Source organism: Zea mays, chromosome 8, assembly GCF_902167145.1.
Source record: "Zea mays cultivar B73 chromosome 8, Zm-B73-REFERENCE-NAM-5.0, whole genome shotgun sequence".
NCBI lineage: Eukaryota > Viridiplantae > Streptophyta > Magnoliopsida > Poales > Poaceae > Zea > Zea mays.
Window position 1 is genome coordinate 61,260,902 of NC_050103.1, and position 22,198 is coordinate 61,283,099.

General features: G+C 53.3%; 1 protein-coding gene across 1 annotated transcript; it reads left to right on the forward strand.

Moving 5' to 3' along the window:
- Positions 1–868: 868 nt before the first annotated feature.
- Positions 869–4,130, forward strand: LOC103636958 (lysM domain receptor-like kinase 3). Its single transcript, XM_008659255.4, has 10 exons — positions 869–1,491; positions 1,692–1,895; positions 1,971–2,110; positions 2,178–2,267; positions 2,330–2,435; positions 2,669–2,820; positions 2,892–2,989; positions 3,090–3,228; positions 3,464–3,562; positions 3,792–4,130. The coding sequence occupies exons 1-10, from the start codon at positions 1,140–1,142 to the stop codon at positions 3,954–3,956; spliced, it is 1,545 nt and encodes a 514-aa protein (XP_008657477.2). The 5' UTR covers positions 869–1,139; the 3' UTR covers positions 3,957–4,130.
- Positions 4,131–22,198: the final 18,068 nt, after the last annotated feature.

Sequence of the window (22,198 nt, forward strand, 5' to 3'; positions counted from 1 at the left end):
GACACCTCCTCAAAGTCAAACCCCTGCTTGATGTATCCCTTTGCCACCCGACCCACAAGAAGCTGCAAGCGATTAGTGAGAAGAAGGATGAACACTCGACCATAAGAGAGGAGAGAGTGCGATTTGTGCTGCAACGAGAGACGCGTGCGCACGACGCAGTCGTGGACATGCTCTACCCGCACTCGGCGCAACAGACGCGCACGGCGTGGACGACACGCTCCCGCTCCCGCATGGATACAGCATGCGTGAGAGCTCCTCTGTCTAATTAACATTAAAAACTAAACAAATAAGCAAAAATAAAGCAAGACAGACAAGTGTTATCTAACAGATGAGACGTCATAGGCAGAGGTGCTCTTTAAATGTCCATATGTCCTTTTCGGTGGTTTGTCTTTTTCTGGTTTACAAGTATAATGAACTCTAAAACCTTGCAAAAGACATGCCTGACTCCATCAAAGAGACAATGAGGCCTGCAGCTTGCTGACCAATTTCTTTAGTTTTGGACTTGAGTTGTTGGACGACGTAACAAAGTTTTAATACTATAAGACGTCATTTTCCTACGCTTCAAGCGTAGAACCAGTGCAGAGCGTCCAAGCCAGGCAATTGACATCCCAGGAAAGCCCAAGCTAATGTACAAGCACAAGCATCCATGTTCTGTACTATGAAATAAACCTCCTCTGTAACCAGACGTCATTTGCCTCTCCGCTAGCCCACCATGGGCGTGTTCGGCTGGCTACAAGCCGACACTGTTGCAGCTGTTTGGACTGCTGCAGCTGCAATCCATAGAGAGAAAAATACTGTAGAAGCCGCAGCCGCAGCCGGATTGCAGCCGCAGCAAGCCGCAGCGAACAAGCTGATGCCGCTGTGTCCTGCAGCACCACTACACGAGCGCCTCTTTCACTGATCAGCCAAGCAGCATAGCATCAGCTGCAGAATGGCAACCCTTGACCTGCAATGCCGCTGTGTCCAACAACCCTTCATGCGGCTCATTCCTCTATGTCACTCCTCGAGGGCGTACTCTGTCAGAGGTAGTCTCCGTATTCAACGGGAATGCATCTCTCATCCAGCCTATCAAGCGACTCTCTGGTTCAGAGGACCTGTTGGTGGGCGTGGCGTGCAAGTGCGAGGCTATCAACGACACCATGACGGCTTTTTTCCATGACACTCAGTATGAAGTGGAGCCGGGTGATACACCTGACAACGTCAAGAGCAACAACTTCAGCGGGCTTGCCATGAACGTTGGTGATGGTAGGACACTGATAGCTGGGACGACGATCGCGGTTCACCTCCCATGCGGGTGTTCGTCGACAGCACCAGAGGGAGTGCTGTCTTACTCTGTGCAGGAGGAAGATACCCTGAGTACTATTGCAAGCTTGTTCAGTTCAAGGCAACAGGATATCTTGAACTTGAATCCCATCCTGAGAAATGCTGATTTCATCAGAACAGGATGGATCTTGTTCATCCCGATGGGAGTTGCTGGTTCTTCTAAGAAAGGTGAGTCATGGTGGCAAGGGTACCTCACAAATCACAATGCAACTGGATAACTAATTTCATGTGTACTTTATTACTTAAAGTTCTGCTACAAGGTATATATCTGTATAACACATAAGACGCAGACGCTTCTTGCGACCCAAATGTGTTTGGAGTTTACGCTGATCTTTTACTTTCTCTGTTCTTTGTTTGATCATTTTTAGGGATTGGTAGTATGCGAATCATAATAGCAGCATCCGTATCAGCTGCAGTACTGCTCTTCTGCGTCTTAGCTGTCATCCTTCGCCGGAGAAGGAGGTCTTCTCAGCACAACGTTGAAGCGCCTGAAATAAAAATGGAGAGGGCTCCCAGCAACACCAGCATCGCTGCACTGGAGAGCCGCTTCTTTCCAACCATGAGAACTAATGGTCTTCTGTGATACCTTTTCCTGCTTCTAAATTCTGAGCTTAACGCACTCTAAAGTCTAAACTGAATGGTTGCAGATACTGACCCGTTCCAAACAGAGAGGCCTGTCATTTTTAGTTTGAAACAAGTTGGAGATGCAACAGCTGATTTCAGTGAGAAGAGAAAGATCGGTGAGGGAGGATATGGCAGCGTTTACCTTGGTTTCATAGGAGCACATGTAAGACATGTCTGCACTGTGTCATGTAGAACCACGAAACGGTCCTTATGCGTGACTTCGCTCGTAGGAAATTGCAATCAAGAAGATGAAAGCAAGCAAATCGAAGGAATTCTTCGCTGAGCTGAAAGCTCTGTGCAAAGTACATCACATAAACGTGGTACGTACGTTATTTGCTTGTGAACACATGGTTCCCTAGCTAATGTGTTCAGTTACAAACAGGTTGAGTTGATAGGTTATGCTGCTGGGGATGATCACCTGTACCTTGTGTACGAATATGTGCAGAATGGATCACTTACTGACCATCTGCATGATCCGTTGCTGAAAGGTATGCGATGGAGAACCAACCGCATGTATGTTAAGCTCAAATAAAAATATGTAAACTATCTGTCTTCTTAATTCCTTAAGACTATTATTTATTATGATCTACAAATACATTAAAAAGAAACAGACATCATTCGTTCTTACTGCAGGGAGTTTTTGGAAGCAGAAATTTCCTGTGTTACATAGAATTGAGTTATTATGGCATACTCTAACTTGCTTTCAATATAAAATTTTCAGGTCACCAACCTCTTTCATGGACTGCAAGAACACAAATAGCATTGGACGCAGCGCGCGGCATTGAGTACATCCATGATCATACTAAGGCCTGCTATGTGCACCGCGACATCAAGACAAGCAATATTCTGCTCGACAATGGATTAAGAGCTAAAGTAAGCCTCTTATAAACGACCATTTTTTTTGTATCTACTCAGATATATATATATTGTTACCTGTTGAACAGGTTGCAGACTTCGGACTGGTGAAGCTTGTTGAGCGTAGTGACGAAGAGGAATTCGTGGCAACTCGTCTAGTTGGAACGCCAGGATACCTTCCACCCGAGTTAGTTTTCTTTTGAATATGATTTGCGGTCCGACGACCAGCTGCTGGTACATGCAGTTTCATATGCACTGTATGAATTTAATTTAATTTAATTCTGCAGGTCAGTTCTTGAACTTCACATGACTACCAAGTCTGATGTGTATGCGTTTGGAGTAGTTCTTGCAGAGCTCATCACTGGACTCCGCGCGCTTATCCGGGATAACAAAGAAGTCAACAAGACAAAGTCAATAACATCAATTGTAAGAGTCCTTGCGCGCGCTAAGGGTCAGATTGTTTGGATTATAATCTATCCAGATTAGTTTAAAATAAGTCAGATTATATAATCATTTATTATAATCCAAACAATTCACCCATAAGAATGCCTAGTGTGGTTATTTTTTTTGGCTCTGTATGCTAATAACTTTTTCAGCAAGCTAGCTAAGGCTGTATTATCACAAACTAAAATCAAGAAATAATACATGGTTCTGGGAACAGATGAGGGAAGTCTTCAAATCAGAAGACCTAGAGAGGTCGTTGGAAACAATTATAGATCCCAACCTGAAGGACAGCTACCCCATAGAAGAAGTGTGCAAGGTTAGCGAAAATGCGCGCGCGCGCATATATATATATATATATATATATATATATATATATATATATATATATATATATATATATATATATATATATATATATATATATATATATATATATATATATATATATATATATATATATATATATATATATATATATATATATATATATTAAAGATATCGGTTGAAGTGAAGATCTTGGCTTTAATTTTTGTTGTTCTTTCTAGATGGCAAATGTTTCGATGTGGTGCCTGAGTGAGGATCCATTGAACCGGCCTGAGACGAGGGACATCATGTCAACTCTGGGTCAGATCCATCTCGCCTCTATCGAATGGGAGGCATCGCTTTGTGGTGACGGTGAAGTGTTTAGCGGTGTTTCCTACGGTAGATGAATCAATCAGCTGCTATGGTTGTATTAATTATTGCATCATGTCAACACAATCGTAAATATATCCTTAAGGGCTAGCTAGTCAAAGATAACTATGCATGCTGGTCGTCACCTGCTGTTATTGTCAACGCCAGTGGTCGCTGCTATGTGCATATTATATAAATAATTTTCACCTGTCCGGATCGTGAAGCGTGTGCATTAAAACTTGCAAGTGCAATAATGCTATCAGAGGATAGATGCAGCAGGTCACACCACACTAGTAGGCTCATTTTTCTTTTCACAGATAATTCGATAATGGTCCATCATGTACGTTGAGTTTGTTATTTATCTTGCGCCACTTCACAGATAATTCGTTAATAGGCTGTGTGCATCTTATTGTTGCAGAGGTCGAGAGATAATTTGTATCAAACTTTTAAATGCAATGAAAATATTCCTTATTCAAAAGAAAAAAATATATATCTTGCGCCATTTGGTTCTACAGACTTGTTCAACTTTGCCGCCTAGTTCATCGATCCTTCAGCTACCTACCCGACAGGTCGTTATATATGCACTCATCTAGAAAATGTCCTGCACCGCACCATGCCCGCCTACGTATCTTTCATCCCTCTACTTCCAGCGACGGTTTTACTTTATCACTTGCGACAAAAAAAAAACAAAAACAAAAATATTTCCTCATGATCATGGCCACAGAGGAGGCGGAGCGCACTGCTGTCTATGGCAAGAAGCTCGTGCCAGCGAGCACCGCCTTGTGTATGTCGCCGTGGCCACCGACTCATGGTGTGTGGTCCTTGACGAGTGGCAACTGTCAAGAGTCTCACGTAATTAGAGGTAGCAATGGATAAATGTTTTCTCACGATTCCTTTGATCCTTTATTAAATTTTAGTTTAAAAGATAAATAGAGATAGAGCTCTGTCACAACGCAACCAAGTTATCGCACAAGTACACAGAAGCTCTATAGTGGCGCTCCTAGAGTTATTTGCACTGGCGTTTTCCAGTGCCGCCAGTGCTAGGGGCCAGTAGAAATCGGGTTTTTTTACAGGCGGTTGTTTGCCAACCGCCAGTGCAAATAACATTATCACTGGTGGTTTTCTTTAGCATCCCGCCAGTGTAAATATCATTAGCACGGGCAGTTTGCTTAAGAAACCGCATGTGGAAATATTATTATCACTGGCGGTGTCTTAAGCGGCACGCATGCGAAAATGATTTCTCCACATGCGGTTTCTTAAGAAAACCGCCGGTGCTAATGATATTATCACTGGCGGTTTTCTTTAGCAGCCCGCCAGTGTAAATATCATTAGCACTGGCGGTTTGCTTAAAAAACCGCATGTGGAAATATTATTATCACTGGCGGTGTCTTAAGCAGCCCGCCTGTGAAAATGATGTCTCCACATGCGGTTTCTTAAGAAAACCGCCAGTACTGATGACATTATTACTGGCGGTTTTCTTTATCTGCCCGCCAGTGTAAGTTTCCCGCCTTTTTTCAAATTTTCAAACAAAACTGAATTTTCACTGGCGGGCTGCTTAAAAAAACGCCTGTGGAAACATTATTATCATTGGCGGTTTTCTTTAGCAGCTCGCCGGTGGAAATAATATTAGCGCGGGCGGTCTGCTTACCATTTCAAACAAAACTGAATTTTATACATCAAAACTGAATTTTATACACAGATCTGTTTACAATATATTGTTTACAACACATATTTTTCTGCTTACAACTATAAATTTTCAATCAATCAAAACTTAATTAAATTCGATACATTCTATATATCAAAACTGAACATATAAGTTTTCACCTATGCTCTAGCTAGTAATTATCTCGTTTAAGAGACAGTCTACTAACTTCTGTTAATATTCTAAACTCTGGCATAGCTAATGTACTGGAAGCGTCGTGATATTTCCCTTCAGCTGGAATGACCTCTTTTAATATGAATGTGCATAGGTCTTCAACTATACCATACAATGCAGCTTCGGTCAAGTTCTCCGGATTTCCTTTTTGAAATTTCTGTAAAGGAAGCTTATAAACATCATCTATTCACATTTGCATCGTTAATTTACAAATACAAACATGACTATTACTAATAATACTGTCGGGGACCATAATTAGGGGTACCCCCAAGACTCCTAATCTCAGCTGGTAACCCCCATCAGCACAAAGCTGCAAAGGCCTAATGGGCGCGATTCAGGTCAAGGCTCCGTCCGCTCAAAGGACACAATCTCGCCTCGCCCGAGCCCAGCCTCGGGCAAAGGCAGCCGACCCAGGAGGATTCACGTCTCGCCCGAGGGTCCCCTCAAGCAACGGACGCACCTTCCGCTCGCCCGAGGCCCAGTCTTCGCGGAGAAGCAACCTTGGCCAGATCGCCACGCCAACCGACCGTATCGCAGGAGCATTTAATGCAAGGATCGACTGACACCTTATCCTGACGCGCGCTCTTCAGTCGACAGAGCCGAAGTGACCGCAGTCACTTCGCCGCTCCACTGACCGACCTGACAGGAAAACAGCGCCGCTCCGACTGCTGTGCCACTCGATAGAGTGAGGCTGACAACAGCTAAGTCCAGCCTCGGGCGCCATAGGAAGCTCCGCCTCGCCCGACCCCAGGGCTCGGACTCAGCCTCGACCTCGGAAGACGGTCTCCGCCTCGCCCGACCCCAGGGCTCGGGCTCAGCCTCGACCTCGGAAGACGGTCTCCACCTCGCCCGACCCCAGGGCTCGGACTCAGCCTCGACCTCGGACGACGGTCTCCGCCTCGCCCGACCCTCGGGCCCAGACTCGACCTCTACCTCGGAGGACCCTCCGCCTCGCCCGACCTCGAGCTCGGACTTGCCACGTCACGGGGGGCTATCATTACCCTACCCCTAGCTAGCTCAGGCTACGGGGAACAAGACCGGCATCCCATCTGGCTCGCCCCGGTAAACAAGTAATGATGGCACCCCGCGTGCTCCATGACGACGGCGGCTCTCAGCCCCTTACGGAAGCAAGGAGACGTCAGCAAGGATCTGACAGCCCCGACAGCTGTCCTTCCATAGGGCCCAAGCGCTCCTCCGACGGCCACGACATCACATGAACAGGGTGCCAAAACCTCTCCAACTGCCACGATGGCATGTACTTAAGGCTCTAGCTCCTCTCTGCTAGACACGTTAGCACACTGCTACACCCCCCATTGTACACCTGGACCCTCTCCTTACGCCTATAAAAGGAAGGTCCAGGGCTCTCGTACAAGGAGGTTGGCCGCGCGGAAGAACGGGCCACCGCATAAGGCTCTCCCTCGCGGACGCTTCTAACCCCCTATTGCAAGCGCACCCGACCTGGGCGCAGGACAACACGAAGGCCGCGGGTTTCCCCTTTGCCTGATTCTTCCCCCCTTCGTGCTTTGTCTCGCGCCGACCCATCTAGGCTGGGACACGCGGCGATAATTTACTCGTCGGTCCAAGGACCCCCCGGGGTCGAAACACCGACAGTTGGCGCGCCAGGTAGGGGCCTGCTGCGTGTTGACGAACAGCTTCCCATCAAGCTCCAGATGGGTAGTCTCCAGCAACCTCTCCAACCCGGGACGATGCTTCGTTTCGGGAGTCTTGAGTTCATGTCCCTCGACGACAGCTACGACATGATACTCCTTCCTCCGCCATGTGACAACAACAATGGTGGCCATCAGCCCGCCTGCCGGTGGCGAAATCGACGACGTCTTCCCCACGTGGCGGAAGAGCAACATCTGGGTCTGTCCCGTCACCTTCCCCGCCGACGGAGGAGGAGGCGGGGCAGGCATGGCCAAGCAGGAGGCGGCACCTCGTCGGCTATCGAGCGAGTCGATGGCGCCGGCGCCCTAGCGGGGGACACGTCGGGCGTCAACCTCGCGTCTGAGACGAAGACGAGCATCGTTTCCCCGCAACACGCCAACCCCAAGCAGACGGACGACGCCAGCACGCTCGCGAAGGACTTGCTGGGCGTTAGCCTCGTACCTGAGACAGCGGTGCAGCCCGTCCCTGACGCGACTTCGTCACCACCCGTCGATCAAGAGGTACCGTCCGTCTCCCATCCCATGCCTTTCAAATTCAGCTGCGACCCACCAAGCGACCCCGCTTCGGTGGACGCTTTTATAAAGGCATGTTCAAACCCTCCGGGGTATCATATGCGGTCACCTTGGGACCGGCTGATGGCCGTCTCGACCTATGGGCCTCTGGGTTCCGAGGAAGATGACGAGCTCGACTCTAGTTGGGATTTCTTCGGGCTTGATAACCCCAGTGCCATGCGGGACTTCATGATCGCATGTGACTACTGCCTCTTCGATTGCTCCGATAGCAGCCACAGCCTCGGCGACGAGGACTGTGGCCCAAGTCGCGAATGCTTCCACGTCGATCTAGGGGGTCTCGACGAAGGCAACCATCTTGGTATGCCAGAGGACGGTGATCCCCCTAGGCCTGCGCCTCGCGTTGACATCCTTCGGGAGCTAGCTGTGGTCCCAGTCCCTGCGGGGGGTCAGGACGCACAGCTCGAGCAAATCCGTGAGGTACAAGCCAGGCTCGACGAGGAAGCAGGACAACTTGTGCAGCTTCGGCAAAATATCGGGCAGGAGTGGGCAGGCCGAGCACCGGCTGGAGAAGCGCGTCATCTGGCCCAGGACGTCCAGCACCGCATCACCGACGACGCCAGGGCGAGGCTGCCCCCGGCTTCTAGTGGGGTCGACCAGAACCTGGCAGCAGCAGCGATACTATTCCGAGCGATGCCGGAACCATCCACCACCGAGGGGCGGCGTATCTAGGGAGAGCTCAAGAATCTCCTGGAAGATGCCGCGGTCCGACGGGCCGAGAGCTCTGCCTCCCGAAGGCAGGGGTACCCCCCGGAGCATCGCGCCGCGACTTCCCAGTTCATGCGGGAAGCCTCGGTCCACACCGGGCACATGCGGAACACCGCGCCTGCGGCCCCGGGTCGTCTCGGCAACGAGCACCACCGCCGCGACCGTCGAGCCCACCTTGACGAGAAGGTGCGCCGAGGCTACCACCCCAGGCGTGGGGGACGCTACGACAGCGGGGAAGATCGGAGCCCCTCGCCCGAACCACCCGGTCCACGAGCTTTCAGCCGGGCCATACGACGGGCGCCGTTCCCGACCCGATTCCGAACCCCGACTACTATCACCAAGTACTCGGGGGAGTCGAAGCCGGAGCTATGGCTCGCGGACTACCGGATGGCCTGCCAGCTGGGTGGAACGGACGATGACAACCTCATCATCCGTAACCTTCCCCTGTCCCTCTCCGACGCCGCCCGAGCCTGGCTGGAGCATCTACCTCCTGCGCAGATCTCCAACTGGGACGACTTGGTTAAAGCCTTCGCCGGCAACTTCCAGGGCACAAACGTGCGCCCTGGGAACTCCTGGGATCTCCGAAGCTGCCGCCAGTAGCCGGGAGAGTCCCTCCGGGACTACATCCGGCGATTTTCGAAGCAGCGCACCGAGCTTCCCAACATCACCGACTCGGATGTCATCGGCGCGTTCCTCGCTGACACCACTTGCCGTGACCTGGTGAGCAAGCTGGGTCGCAAGACTCCCACCAGGGCGAGCGAGCTGATGGACATCGCCACCAAGTTTGCCTCTGGTCAGGAGGCGGTCGAGGCCATCTTCCAGAAGGACAAGCAGCCTCAAGGGCGCCAGCCGGAAGACGTCCCCGAGGTGTCCGCTCAGCGCGGCGCGAGGAAGAAAGGCAAGAAGAAGTCGCAAGCGAAACGCGATGCCGCCGACGCGGACCTTGTCGCCGCCACCGAGCACAGGAACCCTCGGAAGCCTCCCGGAGGCGCCAACCTGTTCGACAAGATGCTCAAGGAGTCGTGCCCCTATCATCAGGGTCCCGTCAAGCACACCCTTGAGGAGTGCGTCATGCTTCGGCGCTACTTCCACAGGGCCGGGCCACCGGCGGAAGGTGGCCGAGCCCACAACAACGACAAGAAGGAGGATCACAAGGCAGAGGAGTTCCCCGAGGTCCACGACTACTTCATGATCTACGGTGGGCAAGTGGCGAACGCCTCGGCTCGGCACCGCAAGCAAGAGCGTCGGGAGGTCTGCTCGGTAAAGGTGGCGGCACCAGTCTACCTAGACTGGTCCGACAAGCCCATCACCTTCGACCAGGGCGACCACCCCGACCGCGTGCCGAGCCCAGGGAAGTACCCGCTCGTTGTCGATCCCGTCATCGGCAACGTCAGGCTCACCAAGGTCCTCATGGACGGAGGCAGCAGCCTCAACATCATCTATGCCGAGACCATCGGGCTCCTGCAGATCGATTTGTCCTCGATCCGGGCCGGCGCGGCGCCTTTTCACGGGATCATTCTCGGGAAACGCGTCCAACCCCTTGGACAACTCGATCTGCCCGTCTGCTTCGGGACTCCCTCCAATTTCCGAAAGGAAACCCTCACGTTCGAGGTGGTCGGGTTCTGAGGAACCTACCACCCAGTGCTGGGGAGGCCATGCTACGCCAAGTTCATGGCTGTCCCCAACTACACCTACCTCAAGCTCAAGATGCCGGGCCCCAACGGGGTCATCACCGTCGGCTCCACGTACCGACACGCGTACGAATGCGACGTGGAGTGCGTGGAGTACGCCGAGGCCCTCGCCGAATCCGAGGCCCTCATCGCCAACCTGGAGAGCCTCTCCAAGGAGGCGCCAGATGCGAAGCGCCACGTCGGCAACTTCGAGCCAGCTGAGACGGTTAAGTCCGTCCCTCTCGACCCCAGCAACGACGCCTCCAAGCAGATCCGGATCGGCTCCGAGCTCGACCCCAAATAGGAAGCACTGCTCATCGACTTTCTCCGCGTGAACGCCGAATTCTTTGCGTGGAGTCCCTCGGACATGCCGGCATACCGAGGGATGTCGCCGAGCACTCGCTGGATATACGAGCTGGAGCCCGACCCGTGAAGCAGCCTCTGCGCCTATTCGACGAAGAAAAGCGCAGAGCCACAGGCGAGGAGATCCACAAGCTGATGGCTGCAGGGTTCATCAAAGAGGTATTCCATCCCGAATGGCTTGCCAACCCTGTGCTTGTGTGAAAGAAAGGAGGGAAATGGCGGATGTGTGTAGACTACACTGGTTTAAACAAAGCATGTTTGAAGGTTCCCTACCCTCTGCCTCGCATCGATCAAATCGTGGATTCCACTGCTGGGTGCGAAACCCTGTCTTTCCTCGATGCCTACTCAGGGTATCACCAAATCAGGATGAAAGAGTCCGACCAGCTCGCGACTTCTTTCATCACACCCTTTGGCATGTACTGATACGTTACTATGCCATTCGGTTTGAGGAATGCGGGTGCGACATACCAAAGGTGCATGAACCACGTGTTCGGAGAACACATTGGTCGAACGGTCGAGGCTTACGTCGATGACATCGTAGTCAAGACGAGGAAAGCCTCCGACCTCCTTTCCGACCTTGAAACGACATTCCGGTGTCTCAAGGCAAAAGGCGTAAAACTCAATCCCGAGAAGTGTGTCTTCGGAGTCCCCCGAGGCATGCTCCTGGGGTTCATCGTCTCCGAGCGGGGCATCGAGGCCAACCCGGAGAAAATCGTGGCCATCACCAGCATGGTGCCCATCCAGGACTTGAAAGGAGTACAGAGGGTCATGGGAGGCCTTGCGGCCCTGAGCCGTTTCATCTCGCGCCTCGGCGAAAGAGGCCTACCTCTGTACCGCCTCTTAAGGAAGACCGAGCGCTTCACTTGGACCCCCGAGGCTGAGGAAGCCCTCGGGAATCTAAAGGCGCTCCTCACAAGCGCGCCCATCCTGGTGCCCCCCACTGCCGGAGAAGCCCTCTTGATCTACGTCGCCGCTACCAATCAGGTGGTCAGCGCCGCGATCATAGTCGAGAGACGAGAAGAGGGGCACGCATTGCCCGTCCAGAGGACGGTCTACTTCATTAGTGAAGTACTGTCCGAGACCAAAATCCGCTACCCGCAAATTCAGAAGCTACTGTACGCGGTAATTCTGACGCGGCGAAAGTTGCGACACTACTTCGAGTCTCATCTGGTGACTGTGGCATCATCCTTCCCCCTGGGGGAGATCATCCAGTGCCGAGAGGCCTCGGGTAGGATTGCAAAGTGGGCGGTGGAGATCATGGGCGAGACTATCTCGTTCGCCCCCCGGAAGGCCATCAAGTCCGAAGTCTTGGTGGACTTTGTGGCTGAATGGGTCGACATCCAGCTTCCAGCAGCTCCGATCCAACCGGAACTCTGGACCATGTTTTTCGACGGGTCGTTGATGAAAATAGGAGCGGGCGCGGGCCTGCTCTTCATCTCACCCCTCGGGAAGCACCTCCGCTACGTGCTGCGCCTCCATTTCCCGGCATCCAACAACGTGGCCGAGTACGAGGCTCTGGTTAACGGGTTGCGCATCGCCATCGAGCTAAGGGTCCGACGCCTCGACGCTAGTGGCGACTCGCAGCTTGTCATCGACCAAGTCATGAAGAACTCCCACTGTCGCGACCCGAAGATGGAAGCTTACTGCGATGAGGTTCGGCGCCTGGAGGACAAGTTCTTCGGGCTCGAGCTCAGTCAACCCTCAGTCAAGACCGACGACACGCTCGAGCCCGAGAAGGTCTCGGCCCTGCCCGAGGCGCCCTCAGCTCGGCCCGAGGCACCCTCGGCCCCCGAGGGTGAGGCATTGCGTGTCGAGGAAGAGCGGAATGGGGTCCCGCCTAATCGAGACTGGCAGACCCCGTACCTGCAATATCTCCACCGAGGAGAGCTACCCCTCGACCGAGCCAAAGCTCGGCGACTGGCGCGGTGCGCTAAGTCGTTCGTCTTGCTGGATGACGGGAAGGAGCTCTACCACCGCAGCCCCTCAGGCATCCTCCAGCGATGCATATCCATCACCGAAGGTCAGAAGTTATTACAAGAAATACACTCGGGGGCTTGCGGTCACCACACAGCACCTCGAGCCCTTGTTGGAAACGCATTCCGGCAGGGTTTCTACTAGCCAACCGCGGTGGCCGGCCACTAGGATTGTACGCACCTGCCAAGGGTGTCAATTCTACGCAAAGCAGACCCACCTGCCCGCTCAGGCTCTGCGAACAATACCCATCACCTGGTCGTTTGCTGTGTGGGGTCTGGACCTCGTCGGTCCCTTGCAGAAGGCACCCGGGGGCTACACGCACCTGCTGGTCGCTATCGACAAATTCTCCAAGTGGATCGAGGTCCGACCCCTAAACGGCATCAGGTCCGAACAAGCGGTGGCGTTCTTCACCAACATCATCCATCGCTTTGGGGGTCCCAAACTCCATCATCACCGACAACGGCACCCAGTTCACCGGCAGAAAGTTCCTGGACTTCTGCGAGGAACACCACATCCGGGTGGACTGGGCCGCCGTAGCTCACCCCATGACGAATGGGCAAGTAGAGCGTGCCAACGGCATGATTCTGCAAGGACTCAAGCCGCGGATCTACAACGACATCAACAAGTTCGGCAGGCGATGGATGAAGGAACTCCCCTCGGTAGTCTGGAGTCTGAGGACAACGCCGAGCCGAGCCACGGGCTTCACGTCGTTTTTTCTAGTCTATGGGGCCGAGGCCATCTTGCCCACAGACTTAGAATACGGTTCCCCGAGGATGAGGGCGTACGACGACCGAAGCAATCAAACCAACCGAGAAGACTCACTGGACCAGCTGGAAGAGGCTCGGGACATGGCCTTACTACACTCGGCGCGGTATCAGCAGTCCCTGCGACGCTACCACACCCGAGGGGTTCGGTCCCGAGACCTCCAGGTGGGCGACTTGGTGCTTCGGCTACGACAAGACGCCCGAGGGCGCCACAAGCTCACGCCTCCCTGGGAAGGGCCATTCATCATCACTAAGATTTTGAAGCCCGGAACGTACAAGCTGGCCAACAGTCAAGGCGAGGTCTACAGCAACGCTTGGAACATCCGATAGCTACGTCGCTTCTACCCTTAAGATGCTTTCAAGTCGTTCATACATCTCGTTTACATATGCCAACGAAGTCTAACCATCAAGGAAGGGTCAGCCTTGCCTCGGCAAAGCCCGACCCTCCCTCGGGGGCTAGAAGGGGGGCACCCCCTCTGCGTCAAAATTTTCCTCGGAAAAAGTCTTTCTGCCAGAACGTCTTTTGTGCTTTTCGACTACTTCGAAAGTGGGATCCTGAAAACGACGGAGTACACGTAAGCAGGCAAGGCCGACCGAGCCGAGGGACTCCTACGCCTCCGGGATACGGATACCTCACTCATCACCCTCTGCGATAAGTAACTCACGCTCGGATAAGCGATTCCGCTGACTGAACAAGTTTTAATGCTCGGAAACTTTTCTGCCGAAACGATTTTTCGTGCCTTCTCGACTATATCGATAACAGAATCCAACGGACAAGTAAGAGTACACGTAAGCGGCAAGGCCGACCGAGCCGAGGGACTCCTACGCCTCCGGGATACGGATACCTCACTCATCACCTTCCGTGAAAAGTAACTCTCGCTCGGACAAACAATTCTGTTACCGACAAATAAGTCCAGATACTCGAAACAAGGGGAAAGGAAACGCAGCTTTACAACACGATGATGATATGTTTGGGCCTCGGCGGCCGCCGAAAAACATACGCACACTATAGATAAACTGTTCCCGCAGGATCAGACGTCAGTGGGGGAGCAGCAGCACCCTCGGCGTCGACTCCACCTTCGGCGGAATCCGACCTGGCCTCGGACGGCAACATGGTCGGAGGATCTCCACCTCGAAGGAACCTGTTGGCACCACGCCTGGGCCATCGCCGCCAGGGTCTCCTCCGGGAACCCGGCTCGAGCAGACGGCTCAACCGGCCGCTCCGTAGCCTCAGCCAGCTGTCCCCCGACGACATCAGCCCGGCTCATGGCCTCGGCAACTAGACTCCAGCGTCGGTCCTGCCAGTGGACGGCCCAGCCAGGCTCCGACCGACGAAGCTTCTTTTCGAGCCAACTCTGCCTCTGTCCGTGCTGGCACCGCTGCCTCCGGCTCCGGCTCATCGCAGAGCGGCCGAGGGTTCCTTTAACTAAGCAAGAGAAGCCTCGGGCGGCAAGGCCAACCGAGCCGAGGGACTCCTACGCCTCCAGGATACGGATACCTCACTCGTCACCTTCGCACGAGGCAACTCACACTTGGTTAAGTGGTTCAATTAGCCGACAGGCGAGTCCTAGTGCTCGAAATGAGGGAAAAAACACGACTTTACGCCAAAATACATACATGTTCAGGCCCCAACAGCCACGATGAACAGACACCGGCACTCAAGATGCCATTACAAACGGAACTCCGGTTCCGCCCCCGCAGGTACGAACAACCCCCCACATTGGAGGGCTTGCGGGGCGACGAAACCCCAGGTGGCTCACAGCCGCCCGCTCCGGCAGCAGCGACAACGACCTTCGCTCCGGGTGGCGAAACAGCAGCAGCGATGACCTCAGGGTAGACGCTGCTGCGATAAGGCCCTCGCCCATGTCCCCACTCGAGGGGCGAGGACAAGCAGAAGGCCGTAGAGTTGGAGGTCAGTCCGCGGGTGGCTCCGACTATCTCGTCGGCGGAGAAACCTCTTCCGGCTGCCTCGGTGGGAGGTGGCACCGGAAGCAGTACCGAAGCCGCTCAGGCCGGAGAGCCAGGCACGCGGCAGCTGCCAGCGCCACGAACGGCGAACACCCTTCCCCCCGATCACTGAGGGAAGGAGCGGGCCGCTGCCCGCGCGGAGACAGGCCCCATCTCGGCGCACTCCCCTCCCCAGCACTGATGATGAACATCCTTGAAGCTGAGGGAGGGGCAGAGGCCGTAGCCAGGCTCGCTTCTCCCCACCATCGAACTGGTGGTCACCATCTTGGGTGACCACCGGCGAGGGGATGTAGCCGGGCTGCCTGATGAAAATCCTTGAAGCCGAGCGATGGCTAAAAGGTACCAACTTCCGCAAAGTTGCGTTCCTCCAATGACGACAAGACGGAAGAACCGCAGGCGCTCCCCATCCGGGGGCTCGGAAGGTGGAAGGACGCGATGCATGAAGGGAGTGCGAAGACATGGTTGCCATCCAAGGGGGTCACCCTCCTTTTAAAGGCGACTCTCCCCACTCGCGTCCTCAGCCGTCGCGGACTGAGTCTTCACCAACACGCTCCAAGGTCCTCCCCCTACGACACGGGGGCTGGGTCCCACTTGTCATGCAAGCTGGCCCAGGGCAGAAGAAGCCAAACCGCCGCGCGCGGTGCGCGTAACTGCCCAGCGGTTACAAGCACTCCTCCACTTTCGCCCAGACCAGCGGGTGAAAGGGCGGACCCTTTCGACTCTGACGCGCCCAACATGGGGGCCTAGGCCAAAACGTCATGTAACCGGCGCGCCGGTTACTACGTGCGAGAAGCTGCACCACCACTTGCGCCAGTACCGCGCCTTCTCGACTGTGGAACCAGTGCCGCAACTCAAGGCGACCCTGCGCATGGCCCAACAGTGCCAACCGAGCACATCGATCACGGGTCAGTCAGCCGCGGGAGAAGGCGCGACAGTCAATATGGCCAAAAGTGGGCCGACAGTAATGGCGGCGGCAGGCGAGCGGAAGCAGCGGTCAAGTCGTCTGCAGGCTCACGTCCCCTCCTGGGACAGCGGGAGAGCCCTCTCCCATGGAGTGAAGACGACGCGCCCGTGTTCCGTTCCTCGAACGGCTCGCGCACGCACAACGGCTGCCCCACGAACCACTTGTCCCGTCGCATTAACTCTGCGGCAGGACAGGCGGTACCTTTGGCAGGCAAAGCAGGCGACGCTTCACCTCCGCCATGATGATCGTATCAAAAAGGTACGCCACGTCGTTCAAATTCATATCCCTTTTTCTCTCTTGCTACAGGGACCGGGAAAGGGGATACTCCGAAAGGGATCCTTCTCTGCGAAGGAAGCGGGCCCCGAGCCCCCCTACTGATCAGAGGTTCGAAGGCTGGCCCCTCGGAAGGGTTCAACAGCCGCCTCAGAGCACTCGGGCTCCGAGCCCTCCTACTGATCAGAGGTTCGAAGGCTGGCCCCTCGGAAGGGTTCGACAGCCGCCTCAGAGCACTCGGGCTCCACGCCCACAACTGGTCAGAGGTTCGAAGGCTGGCCCCTCGGATGGGTTCGACAGCCACCTCAGACCACTCGGGCTCCGCGCCCACTACTAATCAGGGGTTCGTAGGCTGGCCCCCGAAGGGTTCGATAGCCGCCTCAGAGCACGCAGAGCGAGGGATGACTCTGGGTACATTCGATACACAGCCAAGGCTCGGGCTATGCTCCCGAGGTACCCTAGGACATTTCCGAGACAAGCGGGAGCGATTTTGTAACGAAATCCTATCAGAGGGAGACATCGAGCCCTCGGACCCTATCAAACGGGACCGGGTCCGGCAAATCACCTGCAGATACTTTTGGAGCGCGCCTTTGGGCCACTAGCCGACCCTTATCGAACGGGGCACGGGCGTCCACTCGGATCACCCGTTAGTAACTCACTGGAGACACCATGTTCGGTGCCCTCCGAGGGCAACATGGCGCTTTCCCCCCTCCTCCTTGCGGAAAGGCGACGTAGGGGCGTATGAAAAAAGCCGAGTCTGTCCTTGACCGTCCTCTCGCTCTCTGCGGAGGCTCGGGGGCTGCTCTCGCAAACCCGACTCCGGCCAAACCGTTGACAGCGTCAACATACTAGCCCGAGAACATGGGACCTGACTATGCACCCGGGCTACGGCCAGTTCGCATGAGGGAACAACCAGACCGGTCGAAGCATCACAAAACGCGCTAAGACCTCGAAGGAGTCAAACCACTCCTCCGAGGCCTCGGGGGCTACACCCGGCGGGTGCGCTCGCGCGCACCCACCAGAACAAAACGCCACCGAGAAAGGCCGGTCCCCTTGCAAAAAAGTGCGACAAAAGCCTCCAAGCGAGTACTAACACTCCCTTCGAGGCTCGGGGGCTACTGTCGGGGACCATAATTAGGGGTACCCCCAAGACTCCTAATCTCAGCTGGTAACCCCCATCAGCACAAAGCTGCAAAGGCCTGATGGGCACGATTCAGGTCAAGGCTTCGTCCGCTCAAAGGACACAATCTCGCCTCGCCCGAGCCTAGCCTCGGGCAAAGGCAGCCGACCCAGGAGGATTCACGTCTCGCCCGAGGGTCCCCTCAAGCAACGGACGCACCTTCGGCTCGCCCGAGGCCCAGTCTTCGCGGAGAAGCAACCTTGGCCAGATCGCCACGCCAACCGACCGTATCGCAGGAGCATTTAATGCAAGGATCGACTGACACCTTATCCTGACGCGCGCTCTTCAGTCGACAGAGCCGAAGTGACCGCAGTCACTTCGCCGCTCCACTGACCGACCTGACAGGAAAACAGCGCCGCCTGCACCGCTCCGACTGCTGTGCCACTCGACAGAGTGAGGCTGACAGCAGCTAAGTCCAGCCTCGGGCGCCATAGAAAGCTCCGCCTCACCCGACCCCAGGGCTCGGACTCAGCCTCGACCTCAGAAGACGGTCTCTGCCTCGCCCGACCCCAGGGCTAGGACTCAGCCTCGACCTTGGAAGACGGTCTCCGCCTCGCCTGACCCCAGGGCTCAGACTCAACCTCGACCTCGGACGATGGACTCCGCCTCGCTCGACCCCAGGGCTTGGACTCAGCCTCGACCTCGGAAGATGGTCTCCGCCTCGCCCGACCCCAGGGCTCGGACACAGCCTCGACCTCGGAAGATGGACTCCGCCTCGCCTGACCCTAGGGCTCGGACTCAGCCTCGACCTCGGACGACGGTCTCCGCCTCGCTCGACCCTCGGGCCCAGACTCGACCTCGACCTCGGAGGAGCTTCCGCCTCGCCCGACCTCGGGCTCGGACCTGCCATGTCACGGGGGGGGGGGCATCATTACCCTACCCCTAGCTAGCTCAGGCTACGGGGAACAAGACCGGCGTCCCATCTGGCTCGCCCCGGTAAACAAGTAATGATGGCACCCCGCGTACTCCATGACGACGGTGGCTCTCAGCCCCTTACGGAAGCAAGGAGACGTCAGCAAGGATCTGACAGCCCTGACATCTGTCCTTCCACAGGGCCCAAGCGCTCCTTCGACGGCCACAACATCACATGAACAGGGTGCCAAAACCTCTCCGACTGCCACGACGGCATGTACTTAGGGCTCTAGCTCCTCTCTGCTAGACACGTTAGCACACTGCTACACCCCCCATTGTACACCTGGACCCTCTCCTTACGCCTATAAAAGGAAGGTCCAGGGCTCTCGTACGAGGAGGTTGGCCGCGCGGGAGAACGGGCCACCGCATAAGGCTCTCCCTCGCGGACGCTTGTAACCCCCTACTGCAAGCGCACCCGACCTGGGCGCAGGACAACACGAAGACCGCAGGTTTCCCCTTTGCCTGATTCTTCCCCCCTTCGTGCTCCGTCTTGCGCCGACCCATCTGGCCTGGGACACGCGACAACAATTTACTCGTCGGTCCAGGGACCCCCCGGGGTCGAAACGCCGACAAATACCTTGCTAGGGTTTGTGATGTATCGTCCGTTCATTCTCATAAACTCGCACGCATAGAACCGACATAGGACCGATCCTTGTGGTTGCTTGTGGCACTACATACATAACAAGAGAGATTGGTTATTTAGTTGCAACATTGTGTATGATATGTATTCATAAATTCACATACTTACCGGCCAGTGATGACGGATGTCTAGTGGAACACATTTTTTGGTCTTGTCGTACTTTCCACCTTTAAACTTATAAAACCTAAATGCTCTGTGATCTCAAGTAGAATCTCTATGTTATTTCAAAATTTTCTCAACGATATAAGTATGCTTGCATGCATAGAAAAGACTTACTGCTATAAGATAATAAGGAATTTTGCATAGGTTGAAGGGTCATAGTTCAAGGAGTCGAGCACCAGCACCTTTCCAACCTTAGGATAAATGAGGAAGCATATCCAATGGTCCCTTTACGAATCAAATTAATTTGTGATGCATGTGTATTGAAATTATTATTTTTATGCAAAATCACACTTACTTAAAGTTGTAGGGGGCCATTATAGCTTCCCTGTTTTGAAATTTAAGCATCGCATTTGCTATGTAGGTGGCGTATCTTGCTTCAAAATTATTCTTTATACTATTTATGCAATGCTCAACTTCTTCGTCCGTCTTTCCCTTTAACTCTTCATTGTCTTTGCTGATTCTGAAAGTGTGGCTTTCCTCACATATCAGTATTGGGTTCAGATACCCAACCCTTTTACCGGCATTAGCATCGGGCTTGGTACCGTACATGATCTCTTGTTGGTCATGTTGCATTCTACAAGTCACACGTGCGTGTGTCAGATATTGAAAATTAATAACACATAGATGTGGAAATATGAGCGACACTTACGGTGCAAACAGAGTCACAAGTTGCACGTCGAGTTTCTGAAGGTTCATCATTAACCACATATCCTCGAATGCAAGAAAGGCCTTTTGGTCCGAACCAATAAAAGCATGGTCTGGTATATGCACACTAATGGCGTCAATGCCAACTCATGATGCACGCATGTACCAGTCATGCAACCTTTTAATACCAGCAGGGACCTTCCTCAGTTTCTCAAGAGTTAGTAGAGGTCTGGCCGGCACATAATGTTTAGGCACATTTTTATAATCTTTCTTAGTTGGGATCTTTATCTTTGCGGCCATTGCCTTAGCCTTTTCTACAGACTCCTCGTGCTCGGCCAAATCAACAGTACGTGACGTGAGGTCCTATCCAATCCCTTTCAAAAATCGAGCTGTGCCAGCAGTAGTAGCTTTACTCTTCTTTTTCTCGAATGTGGACACCAATTTTGGTAGAGGGAATTTAGATTTCTTTGATGGTCGTGAATCCCTTGATGGCTGTGGAGAAGGTGGCAGTGTCCTAAATGTTGATGCTTGTGGCGGAGACGGTGGATTAGAAAGAGGATGAGGAGCAGCATGGGAAGATTGTGGAGGTTATGATGGATGTAAAGGTACTAAAGTTTGAGGAGGCGGAGATGGTTGGGGATGAGATGACGACGGCGTTGGTGGATCAACCAATTCGACATCCCTTCGAGGCCAAAGGATGAAATTTTTTATGGCTTGTCCAAGTGTCTCGATTCCTTCCGGCCCAGGGATGTCTACATGTCATCCTCAGATCCTTGGACGACCATCGTAACTTCTACCCTGCAATAATCATCTGGTATGTCGCTTCCATGAAACTTACGTCCTAGGATCGCAATGCCTGTTCCTACTTTCTTCGTGCAATTATTGTTAATGTCATATCTTATAACCAGTGTGCACGTCACTAGCCTTGTTATGTCAGAAGGACCTTAATAACTTCAATAGCATGGGCTTAACTAAATATGGATGACAACAAGTGTATCGCAGCTTCAGAGAGCAGACTGGTCTTGATTATGACAACAAAAAACTGCAAAACAAATTGAACTTGCTCCAAAGGTCTTTCCAGCAGTGGCAATACTTGAAGAACCATACTAGGCTTGGCCTTGAACCAAGGACTGGTGATATAGCAGCAGATGATTCGTACTGGGGGACCCATGAAGGGCTACATTGTTCATGAATTGATTACAAGTTTTTTTATTTTATGGACCAATACTAAATCTACACTATGTTCAAACACAGGATCCTAGTCCTCAGGGCAGTCGAGGAAAACCACCACCTTTTCTTGATGAGCTTTACACTTTGTTTGGTCGAACCACACACGACAGGGGCAATTTGTTTAGTGTTGGAGGTGTCCGTGAACCCTTGCGAAGCTATGGCAGCCACGGTACTCCTGATGACGGTGTGGGTTGCTCGTCCAAAAGGATCAGAGAAGCCACAGTGGATAGCCCCCCTAAGAAAAGGATGAGTTTGGAAGATCACATTGCTAATATTTCTGATTGCATTAGCATCAGAAACCAAAGAACTCTTAATCGTGGAAACGAAGAAGTTGTCGAAGTTGTGCGACTCTTAAAGGAAGATGGACTTGAAGAAGACTCTGATTTGTACTGCATGGCAAATATTCTTTGCAAAAACGATATAAATAGGAAGTTTTTTCTTCAACTGACAAGTAAAGAGGGATGCCTCCATTGGATTAGGTTCCAATGGAATCATATTAATAACAAGTAGCTTGTTGTGTGGTGTTGTAATAATGCTTTGATACACAGTTAAGTTTTCCCGTCTAGTTTTGAATGTGTGTGTTGTAATTACTCTGGTATTATTTGATGTTTGTGGACATATTGTAGTTCAATTTAATTTATGTGCTTGTGCACTTTGGTTTTATAACATACAAGTTAAGTATTGTATTTCTGTTTTGAATGGTCTATAATCAAA

Excerpts from the sequence above, each read along its gene's own strand:
- LOC103636958 (XM_008659255.4), top strand. The coding sequence starts at position 1,140 with ATGACGGCTTTTTTCCATGACACTCAGTATGAAGTGGAGCCGGGTGAT. Across the intron at positions 2,268-2,329 it reads AAGTACATCACATAAACGTG|GTTGAGTTGATAGGTTATGC; the intron begins GTACGTACGTTA and ends AGTTACAAACAG. Across the intron at positions 2,821-2,891 it reads ACAATGGATTAAGAGCTAAA|GTTGCAGACTTCGGACTGGT; the intron begins GTAAGCCTCTTA and ends CCTGTTGAACAG.